General features: G+C 29.5%; 1 protein-coding gene across 3 annotated transcripts; it reads left to right on the forward strand.

Annotated features, from left to right (window-relative positions):
* Positions 1 to 14,539: 14,539 nt before the first annotated feature.
* Positions 14,540 to 19,126, forward strand: LOC8289746 (arogenate dehydratase 2). 3 transcript variants are annotated; one of them, XM_015727272.3, is made up of 12 exons: positions 14,540 to 14,918; positions 15,016 to 15,083; positions 15,271 to 15,363; positions 16,494 to 16,694; positions 16,771 to 16,851; positions 17,195 to 17,290; positions 17,373 to 17,450; positions 17,559 to 17,648; positions 17,752 to 17,819; positions 18,012 to 18,093; positions 18,165 to 18,238; positions 18,710 to 19,126. In XM_015727272.3, exons 1-11 carry the CDS (start codon positions 14,663 to 14,665, stop codon positions 18,222 to 18,224), a joined length of 1,173 nt encoding a protein of 390 aa, XP_015582758.2. In that variant the 5' UTR covers positions 14,540 to 14,662; the 3' UTR covers positions 18,225 to 18,238; positions 18,710 to 19,126. The 3 variants fall into 3 exon arrangements, with proteins under 3 accessions (XP_015582758.2, XP_015582759.2, XP_015582757.2); XM_015727273.3 differs by having other exon boundaries at positions 18,827 to 19,126; XM_015727271.3 differs by having other exon boundaries at positions 14,541 to 14,918; positions 18,763 to 19,126.
* Positions 19,127 to 19,433: the final 307 nt, after the last annotated feature.

Genomic DNA, 19,433 nt, shown 5'->3' on the forward strand with positions numbered 1-19,433 from the left:
CTCTCTCTCTCTCTAGCGTCCCCTTTGTGGGTACCACTCTCGCGTGGATGCAACTATACGTTGGACCCCACACCTTCTCTGCTGGTCCCTACCCTCCACCACTCCCACCATATGTACTGTACTGTACATTTGGTCCACCCCCCTCCTTGTATTCTTTACATTATTCATCGCCAAAACCTCTGCGATTACTTTCCTTTGTTTTGTTATTCTTATGTCTTCTTATTACAGCCAAATGATTTCACATTGTCTACACACAGACACATAAACCTCGTGTTTCAAGTAATAATTAAGATGTGCTGAACTAATAGCCCAATTATTTCATATCATCCTTCAATTATTTATTAATATATCAGGCTACTTAGTAATTCAGTGTTCACCTACTGAATTACCACTTCCAGCTCTCTATTTGATTATAATTTATTTATCTTGATAAATTAGATAAAAAATAAAATATAAATAATAAAACTAAAAAAAATAATTTTTTAGTGTTATAAAATATATTAATTTATTAATATAAAATTTTATTTATTTAGTTGAGATTTAGTTTTATTATAATTTAATTATATAAATTATAAATTAATACATAAAATTTATATTCATAAATTAATTTTATGAATTTCAATGTTAGAATGTAAATTTACTTATTAATTTGGATTGGTTACTGTGCGGACCAGGTGTAAGCAATGCAGAATTTGGTCTAGCTAAGAAAGAACTACATGTGTATGTAGTTCTTTTATTTTGGACTGTTGTGGAGGGAAGAGATGGGGCCCAAACAAGGAACAAGGGTTGTGATATGGATTGATTGATTGACTGATTGATTGATATAGATTCTGATTTGAATAGTTGTTGGTGGGTTGTTTTCTGTGTTGTGTGTGTGAATTGAAGGTTTTGGTGATGTGGACTTTATAATGATGGTTTGGGGACACAATTGACAATGACCCAGAAGAAGGCAAGAGAAGAAGAGATGGAGAAGCATTCCTTGGATTGTTTTTTTTTTTTTTTTTTTCTTCTTCTATATGATATCTTTGGTCTGCTTGCTTGGCTATTGATTGCAAATAATGGCAATAGCCCACCATGGAATTTGCTTTGGCAGTGGTCCAAGCCATGAAACATTTTCTATGACTAGTCAAGGTCATCACTACCCATTTCTCTATTATTATTATTATTTTTCTCTTTATAATTATGTTTGCCAAGACATGTATGTCTCAAGTTGGTTGAACTATTGTGATGTAATGAATGTAAGTTTTATGAAACTAGGATTGGATTAGTTTCAATTGTATGTATATTGGGTCATTCAATTAAGGGGAATGGGTGAAATAATATCAACAAGGGTAATTTTCAGCTTAGGTATTTACCTAATCCATCTAATTGAAAATTGAACATTTAGTTATTGACTCATCTATTCTTGTTTGATTTCGAGTCAAGGGATTTAGAAGATTCAATTCATTTAGTATTTAATAGGCCAAATACATATTTATGCAATATTTTAACTTTTAATTTAATTTAATAGATATTTGAATTTTTATTTTTTTAAATATCTAAACACCTTTAACTTTTAATCTAACCTAACATATATATAGATTTTATTTTTGATAATATTTAAATACTTTTGTGAAATACATGTAGATGTATTGAATGAAGACAAATATCAAAAAAGATTAAAATATTACATAAAAATAAATTTAAATGTCTGTTAAATTTATTCGAAAGCTAGAGTTAAACCGATTAAATGACTAAAGTTCAGATACATACTTGGCTTATTTAATTTAAGTTTAAGAATACATCCCTTAATCACTTTACACTTTGAAATTATAAACTTTTTTTGGGTAGACTGATGGTATAAACTTAAAACTAACTAAATCACGATTTATTTAATCATTAAATTGAAAATACTGACTCTATATATCTAACTCTATCTATTTAAAATGTCATTATTGACCCATTTGATTTTAATGAATTATAAGATTCAATTCTCTTAATATTAAATACATATTTAAATTATAAGATTCAATTCTCTTACGTAGTGTTTGGTTGAAATACATAAAGTTTATGAAATTTATTTATAAATTTAAAATTTAAATGGTTTAAATGGAGTGAAAGTGACGTAATCAAATTTATATAGAATTTGTTATAATTAAACTAAATTCTAATAAAATTAATAAAAATTTTAAATGAATTTCACATTAATTTATGAGTACATTTTATAATACTAAAATATCTCTCTCAACTGTATCATTTTTATCTTATTTTTTCTCTCATGTCTTTTCTTCAAATGAAATAAATTCTTTTATAATATCAACCAAGCATAGCATATAATATTAAATGTATATTATATAATTTTAGACCAACGAAATCATTATCCATTGTACAAATGCATAAGAACTTCAACAATTCAGAGGCAAAATTCTATCATTTGCTATTTTTTTATTAGAGGACCAATGAGATTTGAATTTGGCACTCACTTCCGAAATAATCTTCCTTACCATTAAATTAAGCTTTTTTCTTTTTTCTTTTTGAGAGGAACTAAGTCAAGTTATCTATTACAAATCTTAACATTCTTTGGTTTTCATAACCGTATAATCAAACCATTTGATTTAAAACTATAGGCTAATAATATTTTAATTTCTTATTTACTGTTTCTTTCAAACATGTTTCTGGAAAAAAAAAATCAATTTATTTGTTTTTTGCAAAAATAAGTTTTGAATTTAGAAAGTAATATAAAATAAAAATTAAGATCGAAATATCACTTTTCCAAACTCAATATGCCAAATACACTTGTATGGTTTCTGAAGGTAGCACATGAATTCACTAGGAACGACCTTCATGAAGTGGTCTTTTTGGGACCCTAATGGACATTTAATTAGGTGAAATATATTTTTAAACCCTTAAGCTTTTCATTTTTATTTATTGAGTTTTTTAGTTTTTATTCTATTTCATTGAAACTTTATACTTTTATTTTGCTTGTATTGAGAACTTGACAGTCCTTAATCAAAGCAAAAAATAAAAGTATAAGAATTCAATTAAACAAATAAAAGTTTCATAAAATATACATAAAAAATTCTTAATAAAATAAAAAAGTAAAAAATATAAAAATTTAATAAAATAAATTAAAATTTTAAGAACTCAATAAGATAAAACAGAAAAATTCAAAGACTTAATAATAGATTTTCAATTTAATTACCCAAAGATGAATACTGTTAAAAGCATTGGATACCACATAAGTGAAAAGAAGGATAAAAAAAGAAGAAAAAAAAGAAAGAAAGAAGAGTTGGTGGCATAGGTATCTAGTTGGTCACATCAATAATATATATATATATATATATATATATATATATATATATATATATATATATATATATAAGTTGTCAATTAGTGGTGCATATTTGTGTCTTCCAACATTGTAGGTTTTTGTGCTTTGTTCAGTGTTTTACAAGTTTGGATCCATGCGATACTCATTGGAACCCAAATTTACACTGCACTTATCCAATTGACAATGACTCACCAACAAAACTAAGATTAAGGGATTATTCTATAATATATATATATGTCCTTAATCACCACCAATCAAAAGAAAAGGTTCATCATTAATCCTAACCTTTTCTAGTTATATTAGCTAAACCATTAACCTAATTGAGATATTATCGACAAATATTTCTGTAATTGACTTGATTAATGGGTATATTTGTATGTAATAATAAATAGATCCTTGGTCAGCATTATACTTGTAGTAGAAAAAACAACTTGTGGACAAGATTGTATGCATCTTCCAAGTCATTGGTGTGGCATTTGCAACACTTAGTTAGTACGTAAGGAATGTTCTGATTATTACTTTCAATTCTGAACGGATTTTAACTTTTACGTTCATTATTTATTAATATTAGAATGAAATTTATCATTTTTATATGTGGAAATTATAGTTAATATCTATAGAGAAAGCATGTAAAACAAAATAATGTAACAATGGATTGCTTAAATTTAGCAATAGGGAGTGTAAAAGGTTAAGAGTTCCCTTTAGAATGTTTTTTAATGTTCCAAGAAATACCTAACAAAGTGATTGCAATTTCCTCAAGATTCCATCTTTGTTTAAGGTCCCAATTCATCAATTAGACACATAATAATAGTGGTGTATTAGTTGCACTTTCTTGTATAATCATTTAAAGTCTAACAAGGATCATTCATCAATGAAAATTGGAGGACTAGAAAAACTAATATATATTAAATAAATAAATATATAAAGCAAAATGAATCATCATTAGGAGCAATTCTTTATATTAGTTTATCCATACACCTAAAAGAAAAGAAAAATAAGAAACTTGCAATCCACATGCAATCCACTCACATGATAAATGATCATCACCCAATCAAATAAAATTCACATAATTAACACTAACCAATCATCCTTTTTTGTTCCCTTCCGTTTTTCTAACCCTTAATCCTTCTTCACTTTTGTTATAAGATAAATGATTTTCTTGCATTAATTAGATCGTTGTAAGCTATAAAATAGAAAGTAATTATTATTTACATTTATTGTAAAAGTAATAATTAAAGACTAAATAATATTAATAAATGGTCATATGTGATTAAATCAACCTAATTACTCCCTTATTGGATATAAAATGAGGAATTTGATTAGAAATTTAGGGATATAATTAAGGACCTTAAAACATTATAGAATTTCAAAGATATAATCAAAAATTTAACTAATTGAGCTCTTCAAATTTGTCATATACAATTTCATTATCAAATTCCTTTCTTCAATTCTATAAATGATTCATCTTAGTACTAAAACCACAAAATCAATACAAAAAGAAAAATATTTGTATCTCATGACTCTAAATCTCTTTAAAGTTGTCAATTTAGCCCAACTACGATTGGTTGAAAGATTTGAATTCTGGTCACTTGTACATGAAACAAATCTTATTACAAAATTGGTTGGCTTGTCGGCCTGAAGCTTTGCTTTTCTATTTGTCTTGTCTTAATTCTTTTGTGTTTTTTCTTTTTATATAAGAAAATAAATAAATAAATTGGGTTTTCAAGTAAACAATTTCCATAAATGGATCTAGATTCTTGGACTGGCGAGATGTCCCATGTTACCAAACCAAAATTCTAAGCTATCATATCTGTCTGAAGTGGAAAATCATAAACAAACAATGATTAATTCCACATTCTTGTTTAGATATTCTTTGGATCCTATGGAAATTTGCCCATTAGCTTATAGGGTGTTTTTGGCCCTATTTATACACAATAAACTAATCAATCAAGAAATATTTAAGAAAATTAAAAAAAAAAAAGGTTTGTTGTTGAAAACATTGTGGTGGACCAGGGGGTGAATGTGGGGGCCATGTGTAGGAAAACATATCATAATAACTCATGAGGATCAGTCAAGTAAGTTGACTGGTCAAAAAAGATAAACAGTCAAAAAAAAAAAAAAAGACAATGGATAATAGAAAACAAGAAAAACAAAAGGAAAAGTGAGGATTTGAAAACTGTGCCTGGCCATATGGTAACATCTTTTGTTAAGAAAAGAATCTTCAGTTCCCACTAGTGAATCTGCATGGATTGAGGTGGACATACATGTTACACATTTACATTTTGTGTAGGTTTTATCAATGAGTTTTCCATTTCCCTGAAAAGGGCACATAAGTGTTACTAGTAGAAGTAGTAGTACCATTGTCATATTTCTGGTAGCATTATTGAGTTTGGTCAGGATTGTGCATTGATAAGTTTCTTCTTAGTGCTTCTAGGGCAGGCCTCTAGCTATTATAGGAACATGACATCTCTCTGCCCATAGAATTTTATAAATATATGGGCGAGAATTATGCACCTCTCACAATGGTGTTGCTTAATGGAACCATGAAATGATCAAATCTGTAATGGATCATAAATGCTGTTGACGGAGTTTGATTAGGGTAAAAGAAAAATCAGGTATATCATCTCCATATTCTAAATAGAAATTAATTGGACAAAAGATCAAATATTCGGAACTTGGACCTCAAAGCTAAATAAATCTAATTTCAATTATTCAATAAATATTATCTATAAATATATTTAAATTTTGAGAGAATTATGAGTGTATCTATCACACTCTTTATTTAAATTAATTAATGAAATAAAATTTAAATGATATTAATTTTTATTATATAATTAAATCTTTTAATATATCTTTTATTTTATTTAAAAATTAAAATGAACAATTTATATTTTTACTCTATTACCGATGTGACTTCGTCAAATCACTATTAGCATTATTACCGTCAACTTTACTACTTTTAGTCAAAATACAGATCTATTTGATCCTCAAATAAAAGTTACGAATATGTTTATTAAAATAATTAGAATTAGACTCATTTAATCTCAAGCTACAAGTTCGGAGTAATATTTAATCTGTTATCCAAAATCAATCTACATATAGTATATTCTAAGAATTAGAAACTATTAGGTATTTCAAGTACATGGTTCAACACTCATTATATATAGATATTAATATTTATCTAGGCTTCGATATTCTGATGTTCCTAGAATTGTACTTGTCAATTAAGTGAAAAATTATTGGACTTTCTTGACAAAAATAGAATATTTAAAGTGCTTATAAAGCTTTTATACAACATTGTATATTGAATAAACAGGTAGCAAAATTATTTTCCAGTTAAGCATTTTCACAATAAACACTAAAAGTTTGAAGCTAATTCAATATATTGTGTTTCTTATATAAATTGAAGTCATGAGCAAACAAGTGCTTTACCAATCCCTATAATAGTTCTTTCACAAAGCATATATAAAGAATAATAAAAAAATTAAATACTTAGTAATTTCTTTTCGTTCAATGATCAAGTGATTATATGGATTGCTAAGCTTATTAATATATATATATATATATTTGTGTAGAAAAAACCTTTGGACTTAGAAGTTTAAGTTATGAGGTTATGATTCAAAAGTAGTTTTATATTTCTGACATATTCAAATGCAAGTGTCTATTGAGCTTGAAGTCTGAACAGGCACAAATCTATTCTACTTTATGCTTAAATATTTAATCAATAATAATGGAGATGTTTAGGCATTGAATTCTAAATTTTTTTATTATAAAAACTCTGATACTAAATTAAAAAAAATTATTCTATCTACAAAAATATAAAATTATTAAATAAGACCTCAAAATTAATTTTATATTTCTAACAATTTTATTTCTGGAAACACTGAAAGCGGGACGAGGGGGAAGAAACTAAGGGAAGCTTAAGCAGATAGCACTACCGCAAACAGAAACAAAGATGGGGACAGATGGACAGACAGACAGACAGGGCTTGAGTGAGTGAATGGTCGGTGGTAAGAAGGACCCACTTGAAATGTCTGACCGAACACGTGGCATAGAAAATGCGGCTACGAGACGAATATTTGGGTTTACGAGGTAAGAGTAGCAGATACTTATATAACAGACGATGATGATGATGATGATGATGATGGATTTTTTTTATTTATTTTATTTTATATTACTTGTTTCAGGGAATAGACAGCTACCCCTGCCATGCCACCCTTCTTCTTCTTCTCCTCCTCCTCCTCCTCCTCCTCCTCCTCCTCACTGTCAATATCTTGCTTCAGTGGGTTTTGTGTTTGCATGGACCCCATTTTGTCCCCACCCACCTTCTCCCACTGTTTATACTTCTCCTCCCTTGTGAAGCAAAGTATGATCCTCATTTTTATTTTTTTTCTGTTCTTTCATTTTTCTTTATTTACCATACCATAGATGAAATTTGGATTTGGATTAGCTAATTAATTTAATTAATGGGTCCTTTTACGCTCTCTAATATTAGTGGATAAATGAAAAGAGGTACCTATCCTCTCTTAGGCTTCAATTTTATTTTACCAGAAAAGGGCAAAAAGAAATAATAATAATAATAAACATCTATCTCATATAATTTATAGATCATAAATCAATTTGTCTATCTCATATTAAGAATATTCTCATTTTATCTAGAGAAAATATTATTCTAATTGCATTAAATTCAGTGAATGTGAAAAATTAATGATGATAAAATTTAGGTTATTCATAGATAAAATTAATTATATAGTAATATATTGTATTATCTATTAGTTATTACATTTATATTTGGTGATTTTTAATTATGAGTGGTTAATAATAATAAATAAATCAATCAATATAAATATAAATTATATTACATATTAATAGTTAATTTTATTTATTTACCAGTGACGTAGTAGACTGAATTTATCTAAAAAATTCTTAAAATTGAGCGCTTGTAAATAAAAATTGGGCATGAGCTCAATTAATATCAAAATAGCCATTTTGAATTGTTGGATTTTAGCATTTAGCTCCGTAGTTAACACACTTTAACAATATGATAATACTTACTTTCAATTATAATAATTTTTATTGTCATTTAAAATAAATATCATCTCCTATGAAATGCAGCGAAACTGATACGATATCAATTGAAAATAAGTCGAACAATTAATAAATTATACTCAATTTGATACTATTAAATGAAAAGATTAAATAAAATAATTAAAAGAATAATTTAATATAGCAGTTCAGTTTCGTTAAATAATATTGGAAATCTTATAATATTTCTCGATGAGTAAAAATGGTAACTAGATAAGCACATTAATAATGAGAGGAAAAAAAGAGAGTAAATGTCATGGACTATATAATAAGACTTACAAAATGATAAATTAAATGTATTGTATACTATAATATAAGAGACTTATACTCGTCGTGAAAGAACAAACATTTACGGCACTTGAACAATTACACGTCAAGTATGATGGAGATCAAAAGAGTTTGTTATTTGGCACGTGGAGGGGAAATGATGGGATCACGCAAGGCACATGACACGACATAGGTGTCCTGGTCACCATGGTTTTGGTAACGGATTTAGATTTGTCCGTTTCATGGATAAGGACCCAGATTTTAGATTACGGAGAGCAGGACAAGGGATGGCGCCCATCTCCAACAACATCCGTTACCATCTATTCCTTAATCTTGTTTGTTATTATTATTATTATTATTATTATTTCTTTTAACTTGGATAACGTATGTGACTGAGTTGCCCAAACGTGATCGGTTACATGCATTTATAATATTCTTGAAGGGAAAAAAGAAACAGAAAAACCTTAATTCTACGAAAACACCAATTATGACAAATTTCAATTACGGGTAGTTTTACAAACAAGCTTTAGCTAAAGTTGTGTCGAAGAAAGAGTATGTGGTACCAAAACTGTTATGAGATTATTGGTTCAAATCGGGACGGACTAAAGCCAATACCACATAAAGGGTATACGACAGCTGGGACAATGGGAGACGGGGCAAAATTGGGGGGCTTTGAACTCTAGTTAGTAGAGGTATTTTTGAGTCGAGTCGAATTAAGAACATTATGATATGATAATTCAAACTTGACACTCAATTTAAACCATATTAAATCTTTTTTTTTTCTTTTTTAATGTTTGAGATAAATTTCATAATATATTCGACATGTTTAAGCTCGATGTGGCATGGATTGACTAATGCATAAAAGGATTTAAAGAAAAAGTAAAATAATAAGAATTTGAATAAAATTAATCAAACAATTTTTTTAAGTTCTTATGCTAGATTTGAATCTATTCAATTAGTATAAAAATGATAAAATAGAAAAATATTAAAAGTTTTGATTGGATACTGAAATCGGTCAAGTCGAGTATTTATAAAGCTTTAGTTCGACTCATTAAGCTACTTGAGGGAATCGAACTAAAACTCGAGCTCAACTCAATTAAGATCAAATCAATATCAAAGCTTTCGAATTGGCTTAACTTGATTATATCTCTATCCCCTAGTTTAATTCTTTTTTTTTAAAACGTTATATATGGAAGGCAAAATAAATCAAAAAAGAAAACTCAAGTCTGAACGAGGAAGATAACTTTGGTGAATTTGAGTAAATCAAATATGGTAAATCTGATATCCTAGTATAAACAACAGGAAGCCTGGAGGTAAAGCATTTAGTAACCATTCTCATAACCCTAATCTCTTTTTACATTCTTTCTCATCAACTAAGTTAGAGCAGCAAGCCCATTAATTCCTTTGCTAGAGCTGTTGGTTCTATGCCTGATCGTGAAAAGTGAAGCATCTTCCCTCCTACTTTCCTTTTTTATGTAACCCTAGAATAGAAGGGCGGGTTGCCGGTCACCTTGCCGGCCATTTCAGTCATCTGTGGTTGCCTTACGGGACCAAGAAGATGGAACTCTAGACTAAGAATTATATATCACTATCAATTATCTTTATTATCAAGTAACTTTTGAGAATTAAAATTACTTACCGCTAGATAAGTGGTTGAACACTCTAAATCTATTTTCATAATTCTATTGAAAATAAATTAATTAATATAAAAAATAATAAAAATATAATCCAATAGCAAAATTTATTTTATTATAGAGTTGGGCCTAATAGAGGTCGAGTAACATATAATTAAATTACAAATATATACCAATTTCCACTTGAGTTTAAATTTAGTCATGGTCCAAGTTCAAGTATTGTTTATGGTTTAACTAGAGTTGTATAATTAAGCTAATTATAACAAAATGTTGAAAGGATTTCTATTATTAATTCATGATTTGGTGTCATTATTAGTGTACGTTGGTAGATTGTGCCTAGTAGTACTAGTCAGCTGGTCTAAATTTGAGCGGGCTGGACCACTTCAACTATCCACCTTTTTGGGTCAAGCTTGGTCGGCTACTTCATCAGCTAGGAATGCTTTGTATTTTTTCAGCCAATGGACGGCTCTACGTACCCCCTCCATTATCAATTGCTTAGTCCATGCATTAGGCAGTTTTAGCTTTGGGTCAGTCAGCCAGTCCATTTACTTTTTGTGTTCTGTCTTAAGCATTTCTCGTCTTGGTTAAGCGACTGTTTGAAGCTACTCTTGTAATGTCTTCTAGTTCTACCCTATGCTTTTAGGTTGTCGATTTAGAAAAACAAATGAACTAATATTTTATAATTAGGTCTAGGACTATTCGATATATTTTGCGTTTCTATTTTCTTGATTATGAACTTATATGGAAATTAATAACCGGTAAAAGGATATTCAGCTATCAATATTGATCTCCTGCTTGATCTGAACTTTAAAGTTCTTATAGAATATTAGGTAATATTATCCGACTACTCACTCTAATGTGATATATCAATGAGCCTTGTGCTTGTATTTTTAAATAAGTTTTTTAGTAATTTTTATCCTATTTAGATCATGTTGACTTTTTAAACAAATTTTGATTTTAATTAGATTGTCCTTTATGTGATATATCATGTTTTAGAATGTTTGCGACAATTAAGTAGTATTGTTCCTTGACAGAATATGTAATCCTAATACGACCCAACTATGCCAAGTTTCTGATCAGTTGGTATATATTTGCTCAATTATCATAAACGAAGCCCCATCAACCACTCAAAAAGTATAACAATCAAAGGGAGAAACCATTTGAGTTAGGCATCTCGTAACCATACCACAATTAACCAATAGAGTGACTCAATGCATCACTCAAGACATCGACCCAAAATCTAGCTAACTGACTAACTTATTAGCCAAAAATTGAGTAAATATATGGCATGAGCATTCGTGATAAACTTATGCCAATAGCCCAGTAGCATGATAAGGAAGCCTTTGCTTCGTATGGCAGTGGGTCATTATGCAGAATCTCATGATTTTGCTAATAATGATCGTTTACCATTTAGAAACATCAATGGACCCACTACATCAATTCTTCAGGGAGAAACTCCAGCCCAGCATCCTTATAAGTACTTTACTAGCCCAATCCTTTTCAGGTTTCCAGCTCCAAGCCCATTATTTATTTCCTTTTCTTCCTGTGAAATAATAATAAATAAATAAATAAATAAATAATTGTTTTGAGCTCATTGAAGATATAAGATATAAATACAATTTTAAAATAGGATATAACAGAATAATTATTTAAAATCTATAATATATGATTAGTATTTAGTAATAGAATATGGGATGCTTTGAATTTGAGAACCTCGCTAATATTCCATGCATTAATTAAAATTATATGACACAAAATCAAATAACCAATTTCATTTTTCTGATTATTTTTATTTTTGAAGTGATCTGAAAATGGATAACTAATTAAGTATATTGCTCAACTCCCAAACTTGTTCTATTTACTGAATTAGTAATCTAGCCTACCAAACTTGATCTATGTTTAAATTTAACAAAAGACAATGATGATAGAAGAGAGGAAGAAGATATACTCTTTGTAATACTTGTGTTGGATGATTATTTTGGTAGATTTTTAGATTTTTTTTATGTTTAATTTAAACACGATTTATATTTGTAATTTTTATGTTTTATTTTAAGTTTAATTGTTGAGAATTTATTAAAAAATTTGAATTTAAATTTTTAAAAATAAATAAATATTTTTCAGATAACTCAACTGTTGATTATAAATTTAATAATTAAAATAATCTAAACATAACAATAACTTAAGAAGATATCTATCATCTAAACATTGCCCCAATTCTACTTAGTTTCAGTAAAATAAAATATATCCAAAAAATATAAATTATTTCCTAATAGGTTTTTAATGTCTTTTTATAGTTATCGAGTCTTATTTGTAGGAGATTTCTTTTATTTATGAGAGAGCTAAGGATAAACTGATTGTGGACTATATAATATGAGATAGTCATAGTGCATAAGAGATGATTTGAGTTCGAGATTTCTAACTCCCAAAAGCAAATGCTCTTGCTACTTGAGTTAGGTCTCAAATGTTTTTTATTTATCGGAGTTCAATGTACAATTTTAATAAGATTTGATAATTAGAAATTTTTTCCTTTAATTAAAAAGCATTAAGTAGTAATTTTGTTATGTATTCCAATACTATATGTGTTATAAATTCAATTGAGGTAGTGAAAGGATGACAAAAAGTGATTAGCCAAATAACATATTTTAAGAAAATATATAATTAATTATGCCTAGGAAATGAGGCTACATTAAAATATCACCTAACTAGTACATCACAAATATGATAAAGGAACACAACATTTTCTTACCGGCGAGAAAATATTCTCAAAGTGACCGTGACCAATTGAGCTAAGGAAACTCCCCTTTTCCCTGCTTAATGTGAATGTATACTTATTATAAATATTATTATTCTTATAATATCCTAGTCTAAAAAAAGCAGTCAGATAAACACGAAAAAATAAATGTAAAGATAAAAGTAAAATGTCTAGACAAAAAATAATTTTAACATACTTATAAAATAATAATATTTTGGAAAATGAGAGTATATAAAATGAATCGAATTGCATTATTTGATTATGAAGTAGAGTGATTCCTTAGAAAATTTTTAAATTTACTAATAAAATAAACATATAATATTTCTTAATTTTGCTAAGAATCATTATAATTTTAAATATATATATCAATTATTAACTCCATATTTTCCCCTTATTTCTTTAAAAAGAAATCGTAAAAAGGGTTTTATGTAATTGTATATATTAATAACATTGAGTATTGAAATATGTAATTAAACTGCACATATTATTAATTCTTGAAATTTCCTTTTCAATTTTGCAAAAAAATTTACAGCACCACCGAGCAGGACCGGTCAACAAAACACACACCTACTACTATAATTTATTAAAAATCATAGACAAACCCTTAAATTTAGCTTGCCGAACTATTTCACCCTTATAATTTTTAACAATACTATAATCAATGCTTTTATATGTATAATCTATCCATTTATCTAGAGATAATTCATTGAATTTTGTATTTTGTATAATTATTATATTATTATTTTGATTATAAAATTAAATTTATAGATAAAATTTAATAAAATTTTAAAATATTTTTAGTAGTTATTTATAATATTTTAAAAAATAACAACATACTAAATATTTTAAGATAATTTTTAATTTTTGATATTTTAAATTTCTTAATGCAATAATATAAATTAGTTTTAATATTATATAAATTAATATTATAAATATAATATTTTTAAAATTAAAAATTATACAAGTCATGAATTAACTTATAGTGAATATGATATTAAAAATATAATTTTTAAAATTATAATTATTATCTAATTAAAAAATTAATTTATTAATTAATATAATATTAAAATATAATAAATATGTTATTTTAAGGATTAAAATTATTTTTAATTATAAATATAATTTATTAATTGATAAATTAATATAAAAATTATATATAAATTTAAATTTATATATAAAAATGAATATATGTATTAAAATAAGAAAATATAAACATATAAAAAATTTACAATTCAAAATTTGATATATACAAATATATGGTCCCAATATATAAATATATATGTATAGATGAATTTACATACATATTTATATAATGTGGTAGTCGTGACATCAAGCTTGCGAGAAAGAGATTTTTAAATTTATATATTTACGAAATATAGGGATGAAAGTGTTTCTGGCAGTAAACATTAGGGATGTGGTTGTAATTTATAACTTAACCCAAAATTATGTGAAAGCAACAAATGTAATAAATGTCTACAAAAAGCTAACTTCTCCTGTATATGCATTCATTTAAAAAAGGAAAAACTCTGTTTGGTTTCTGGGATTTGTCGACTCTCTTTCTCTCTATCTCTCTCGCTCATGCTTCTAACCTTAACAGAAAGCTAATCCATCAAAATGGCTACTTCTTTAACTGTTCCTCGATTACCTGGCCAAATCACCGTTAAGAAACCACCTTCTTCTTCTTCCATTCAAGTTCCTGTTCTAGATGTCAAATTGCCGCAACGACGCCGTAAACAGATCGTACTAGCCTCACGTCACGGAGAGAACGAGACCGACGCGAAAAACAACAAGAACATTCTTGAACTGCAGCAGCAAAGTCCTTTGCTTAATAATACTCCTTACGACGTCGTTTCCAAAGACGCGCTTCCTAGTGCGTAATCTTTGCATTTATTTTTATTTTTATTTTTTAAAAAAATTTGGTATTTTGTTTGAATTGGATGTTTGTTTTTTTGTTTTTTCGTTGTTAGGGCCTTTATCGTCTTCTCATTTCTCTAATTCAGTTTCTGATGGTTCTCGTCTTCGCGTTGCTTATCAGGTAATTGCATACTATTTTCCTTCATCTGTAATTGTATATCAGTATATGCACAAGTGTGTTTTTGAAAGTCTTAAAACAGTAAGAAGAAAAAAAGAAGACCTTTTGAAGCAAATGAAACTATGATTTTGAAAGTTTTCAAATTCAATAACTGATTGATTGTTTTTGTTTGGAATATTATTATGCAAAGGGAGTTCGTGGAGCGTACAGTGAATCAGCAGCAGAAAAAGCGTACCCAAACTGTGAAGCCGTGCCATGCGAGCAATTCGATACTGCTTTTGAAGTGAATTCTTTTAACCCATTTCTTTTTTAAGAACTTAGATGTTTGTTTTATATATTTAGTAGCATTAGATTCTCTTTGGTTACACTGTACCCATGTAATTTAATTTGTAGATACGACATTTTTAATGTGGAGGGTTAGCTTACCTGTGATTTTCTTCAGCTAACTTCTCTCAAGTCAATATCAATTAAAGCTAATGTCATAATTGCACCAATAGGAAAGGAATTTATATTGGACTTAAATTCTATATTATAGATGAAATGTCAAATCAATGAAATACATGGAACTTGGGTTCTCATTGAAGAAAGCAATAATTGCAAAGCACTGGTTTGTTGTTATATGTACCTAAGACTCCCACTATACTAGCAACGGTGTAATATGGTTGCAATTTCAAAACAAAACCAAATTCATGTTTACTGAAGTTTGTTTGATTATTTTGATTTAGTTAAATGATATATTTTCGGATTCTGATTAGACTTATTGTGAGTTAAGTATAACCATAGTTGTTAAAGACGCCCTGAGGCGCAAGCCTTAGGGCCTCAGGCACTAAATGGTGGGCAGATTAATGAAGTGTGCACCTTAAGCAACACGAGGCATGCGGCTCTGTAACATTTTAGTTTACAACTGTTCCTTTTCCTCTGTTCTTTAACTGTTTCTTCATCTATAATTTACCATTGATCTGAATATTTTAAGTGACTTTACGCATGCCAAATCTTCTCCTTTTGGGGCTTCATATCAGGCTTGCACATGCACCTTGTGCCTAGACTCCACGATCCCTTTGCTTCTTAATGCCTCTTGCACCTTTAATAATTATGAGTATCACTTTCAGTGCCTTATGGCATAAATTTATTAGGTGAACGGATAATAGTAATGCTAGATCATCCAGTAGTATTATGTTCCTTTTTTTCTAATTGCCTTGTGCTTTGCAGATGGTTGTACGGGTTCTCGGTATTTATTGTACTATACAGTTGAGTTTGCCACTTAATTTTACTAATATTGCACTAACATTCTTGTGTCATGGGAAAATGACCTGCATCGTAGTATAAGATATGGTTCTTCAAAGGTCAAAGGGAGTCTGTGTTTCACAATGTGCTGTTAAATGTTTGTTTATATTGTCTTTACTCCCTTTATAGGCTGTTGAACGGTGGCTTGTGGATAGAGCAGTTCTTCCGATTGAGAATTCTTTAGGCGGGAGCATCCACAGAAACTATGACCTTTTGCTCCGGCACACCTTGCATATAGTAGGGGAAGTGAAGTATGTTGTTCGCCATTGCTTACTAGCCAATAATAGTGTAAAAATTGAAGACTTGAAAAGGGTCCTAAGTCATCCACAGGTATATTATAATGGTCCTCCTTTGTTCTATCTTGCATAATTTCATGGTGTTCATATGATATGGGGTCATGTTTTAGGCTCTCGCTCAATGTGAGCTTACATTAACAAGTTTGGGATTGGTCAGAGAAGCCGTGGACGATACTGCTGGTGCAGCTAAGGTAGGCCTATAATTTTGTGGTTGGATTGCTGTTTTTATATTCTCCTTCTCCCTTTTGTGAGTTCTATTTATTTTATACTGAAGTTGGTCTGAAATGATGGGAATATACTTCCTTCTTGCATCTCAGAAGTATCTTATGTACTTGTACAATTTTGGGGAATTACTTTTTGAAGCAAACTAAAGGAAGTCTTTTGTGCTAACCCTATTGTTATAATTATACATGGAACTCTTGCTTAGTATAAATAGATAAATGTAACTTCTTTCTGATGATTACATAAGATAACTGCAAATGTTCATGGCCTTTTGATTTTTTGAATTTGACTTGAATTACTCTAATCATGTAGCATGTTGCACTTCACAAACTAAAAGACACAGGAGCTGTTGCTAGTTCTGCTGCTGCAAAGATCTATGGCTTGGACATATTAGCCGAAGATATTCAGGTTTGCAAATGAATGTCTTGTATGGTAATATGCTTGGCTCGATGTTATATCTGCTGCATCACTCATGGTCTTGTTCTGACAGGATGACTCTGATAATGTCACTCGCTTTCTGATGCTGGCAAGGGAACCCATAATTCCAGGCACGGACAGACCATTCAAGGTTTGCCTTTTTTTGTAATTCAAAAATTACTCGCTGGACTGTTTTTATAAAGTATTTTTTTTCCCTAGTGCAAATTATATCTAACGAACAGAGTTCATGTAATCTCAGACAAGTATTGTTTTTTCCCTAGAGGAAGGCCCTGGAGTACTCTTCAAAGCACTTGCTGTTTTTGCTTTGCGGCAAATAAACCTCACAAAGGTGCAGTTTTAATTATTCCATGTTATATTTGATCTTCAAAAAGATGCTTGTAGTTTCTTGTTTAGCCTGTGGTTGTACTTTAATTCTTTATTCTTTTGACCAGATTGAGAGTCGTCCATTGCGGAAGCAGCCACTGAGAGCATCTGATGATAATAACAATGGGTTTCCAAAGTAATTTTCCTGAATATCCTTGTTCCCTGAAAACTACATGTAATAGCTTTAGAAATTGGAGTTTCATTAATTCACAGAAAACCTTCATATGCTAGCTTTAGAAATCAGAGTTTTGCTTGTACTTTAATTTGTTTGTCTCTGCCAGTCAGCACGGAAGTGCCTGGCCTGATTTACTTGTACATTGTGTGACAGATATTTTGACTATCTTTTCTATGTGGATTTTGAGGCATCGATGGCTGAACAGAGAGCACAGAATGCCCTCAAGCACCTGAAGGTGTGTGTTCTTCTTGACCCTATTTTAGTGGAATAAATTATTATTGACATGAAGTGGTCCTTCTTTGGCAGGAGTTTGCTACCTTTTTGCGAGTTTTAGGGAGTTATCCGGTGGATACTAGCATGATATGAATGACCTCAACATGGTAACTATCTGATATCTGAACAATTGTTCATTGTTGACTAGCAGATAATTGTCATATAACTCATGTTTCAATTCTACAAGGAGATCCAGTGATGAAAGAAAAACTCACTTATATGTTGTATTGTGGAGTTATTTAATCCTCTGAACTCTTGTTCAGCCCTAAATAATCAAATCCTGAAACAACCATTCAGCAAGCATCCTTCCCGTGCTATCTTAAGAACTAAATTGGACTTATGTTTTGACCATGGTTAAGGGTTCAATTCTCACTCTTTAGTTTTCTTTGGTCCAATTTGCACGACATTAGTTGATAGTAACACCAGTTCCTTCAAATTTGTTTGCTCCAATCTTCTCCCTCTCTCTCTCTCTCCATTTCTCTAATTGCTAGGCTAATATGTAAAAAGCATTGCCTCGAGTTTCATATATTTATGAAGTACACTGCAATTTGCGTATATTGTTTTTCTTGTCTTTTCAGTGTTGGACAGTGTTTTCAAGACATCTGAATTTCTCGAAATACTTCAATGGCAGATTTGTTCCTGATGGTTTTGTTTCAAATTCTATGACTTCTGATTTTGATGGAGGGCTGGTGCAGGGTTCTGAGCAAAAACATTACCGTCAAATGAGTGGAAGCACCGATCATATCCCATCTTCTTGGACTTTATTTGAATGGAGCAGTGAGGCTTGATCAAATTCCCATTTAGTTGCAATTTTGTCACATCTTCTCAATATAGCTCATGTAATTATTACAAAACTCCTTAGGCTTTTTATGAAGTTTGTTGCCCTGCATACTCGGGCAAAATTTTCTATGGTTCAATTGACCGCAATGTTGAACATGATGTGCAAAAATTGTCTTGAACTGGTTCAGAATTCAAATTTTGTCCCTTTCTGTTTTCCCGGGCCGCTCTTGGCATTGCAGAATCAACATAATTTTATCATCTGATATTAGGATAGGATTCCATCCTCCAATTCCATGCATTAGTTGTTAACAATATTGTTATATCTTTTAAGTTTACTGTTATTGAACAAGGAACAGAAACGCCCAAAAAGGAAAATCATAAGAGGCTGATGTTCATGCTGATGATTTTAATGTGGATGAAATCTTGAAGAATGATGATATTGACGATGATAGAAAAATGAAATTTCATTCAGAGGATAACATTTCTGGTAATTTTGTTGATGTGATTTTGATGGCTGAATCT

Source organism: Ricinus communis, chromosome 8, assembly GCF_019578655.1.
Source record: "Ricinus communis isolate WT05 ecotype wild-type chromosome 8, ASM1957865v1, whole genome shotgun sequence".
NCBI classification, from domain to species: domain Eukaryota; kingdom Viridiplantae; phylum Streptophyta; class Magnoliopsida; order Malpighiales; family Euphorbiaceae; genus Ricinus; species Ricinus communis.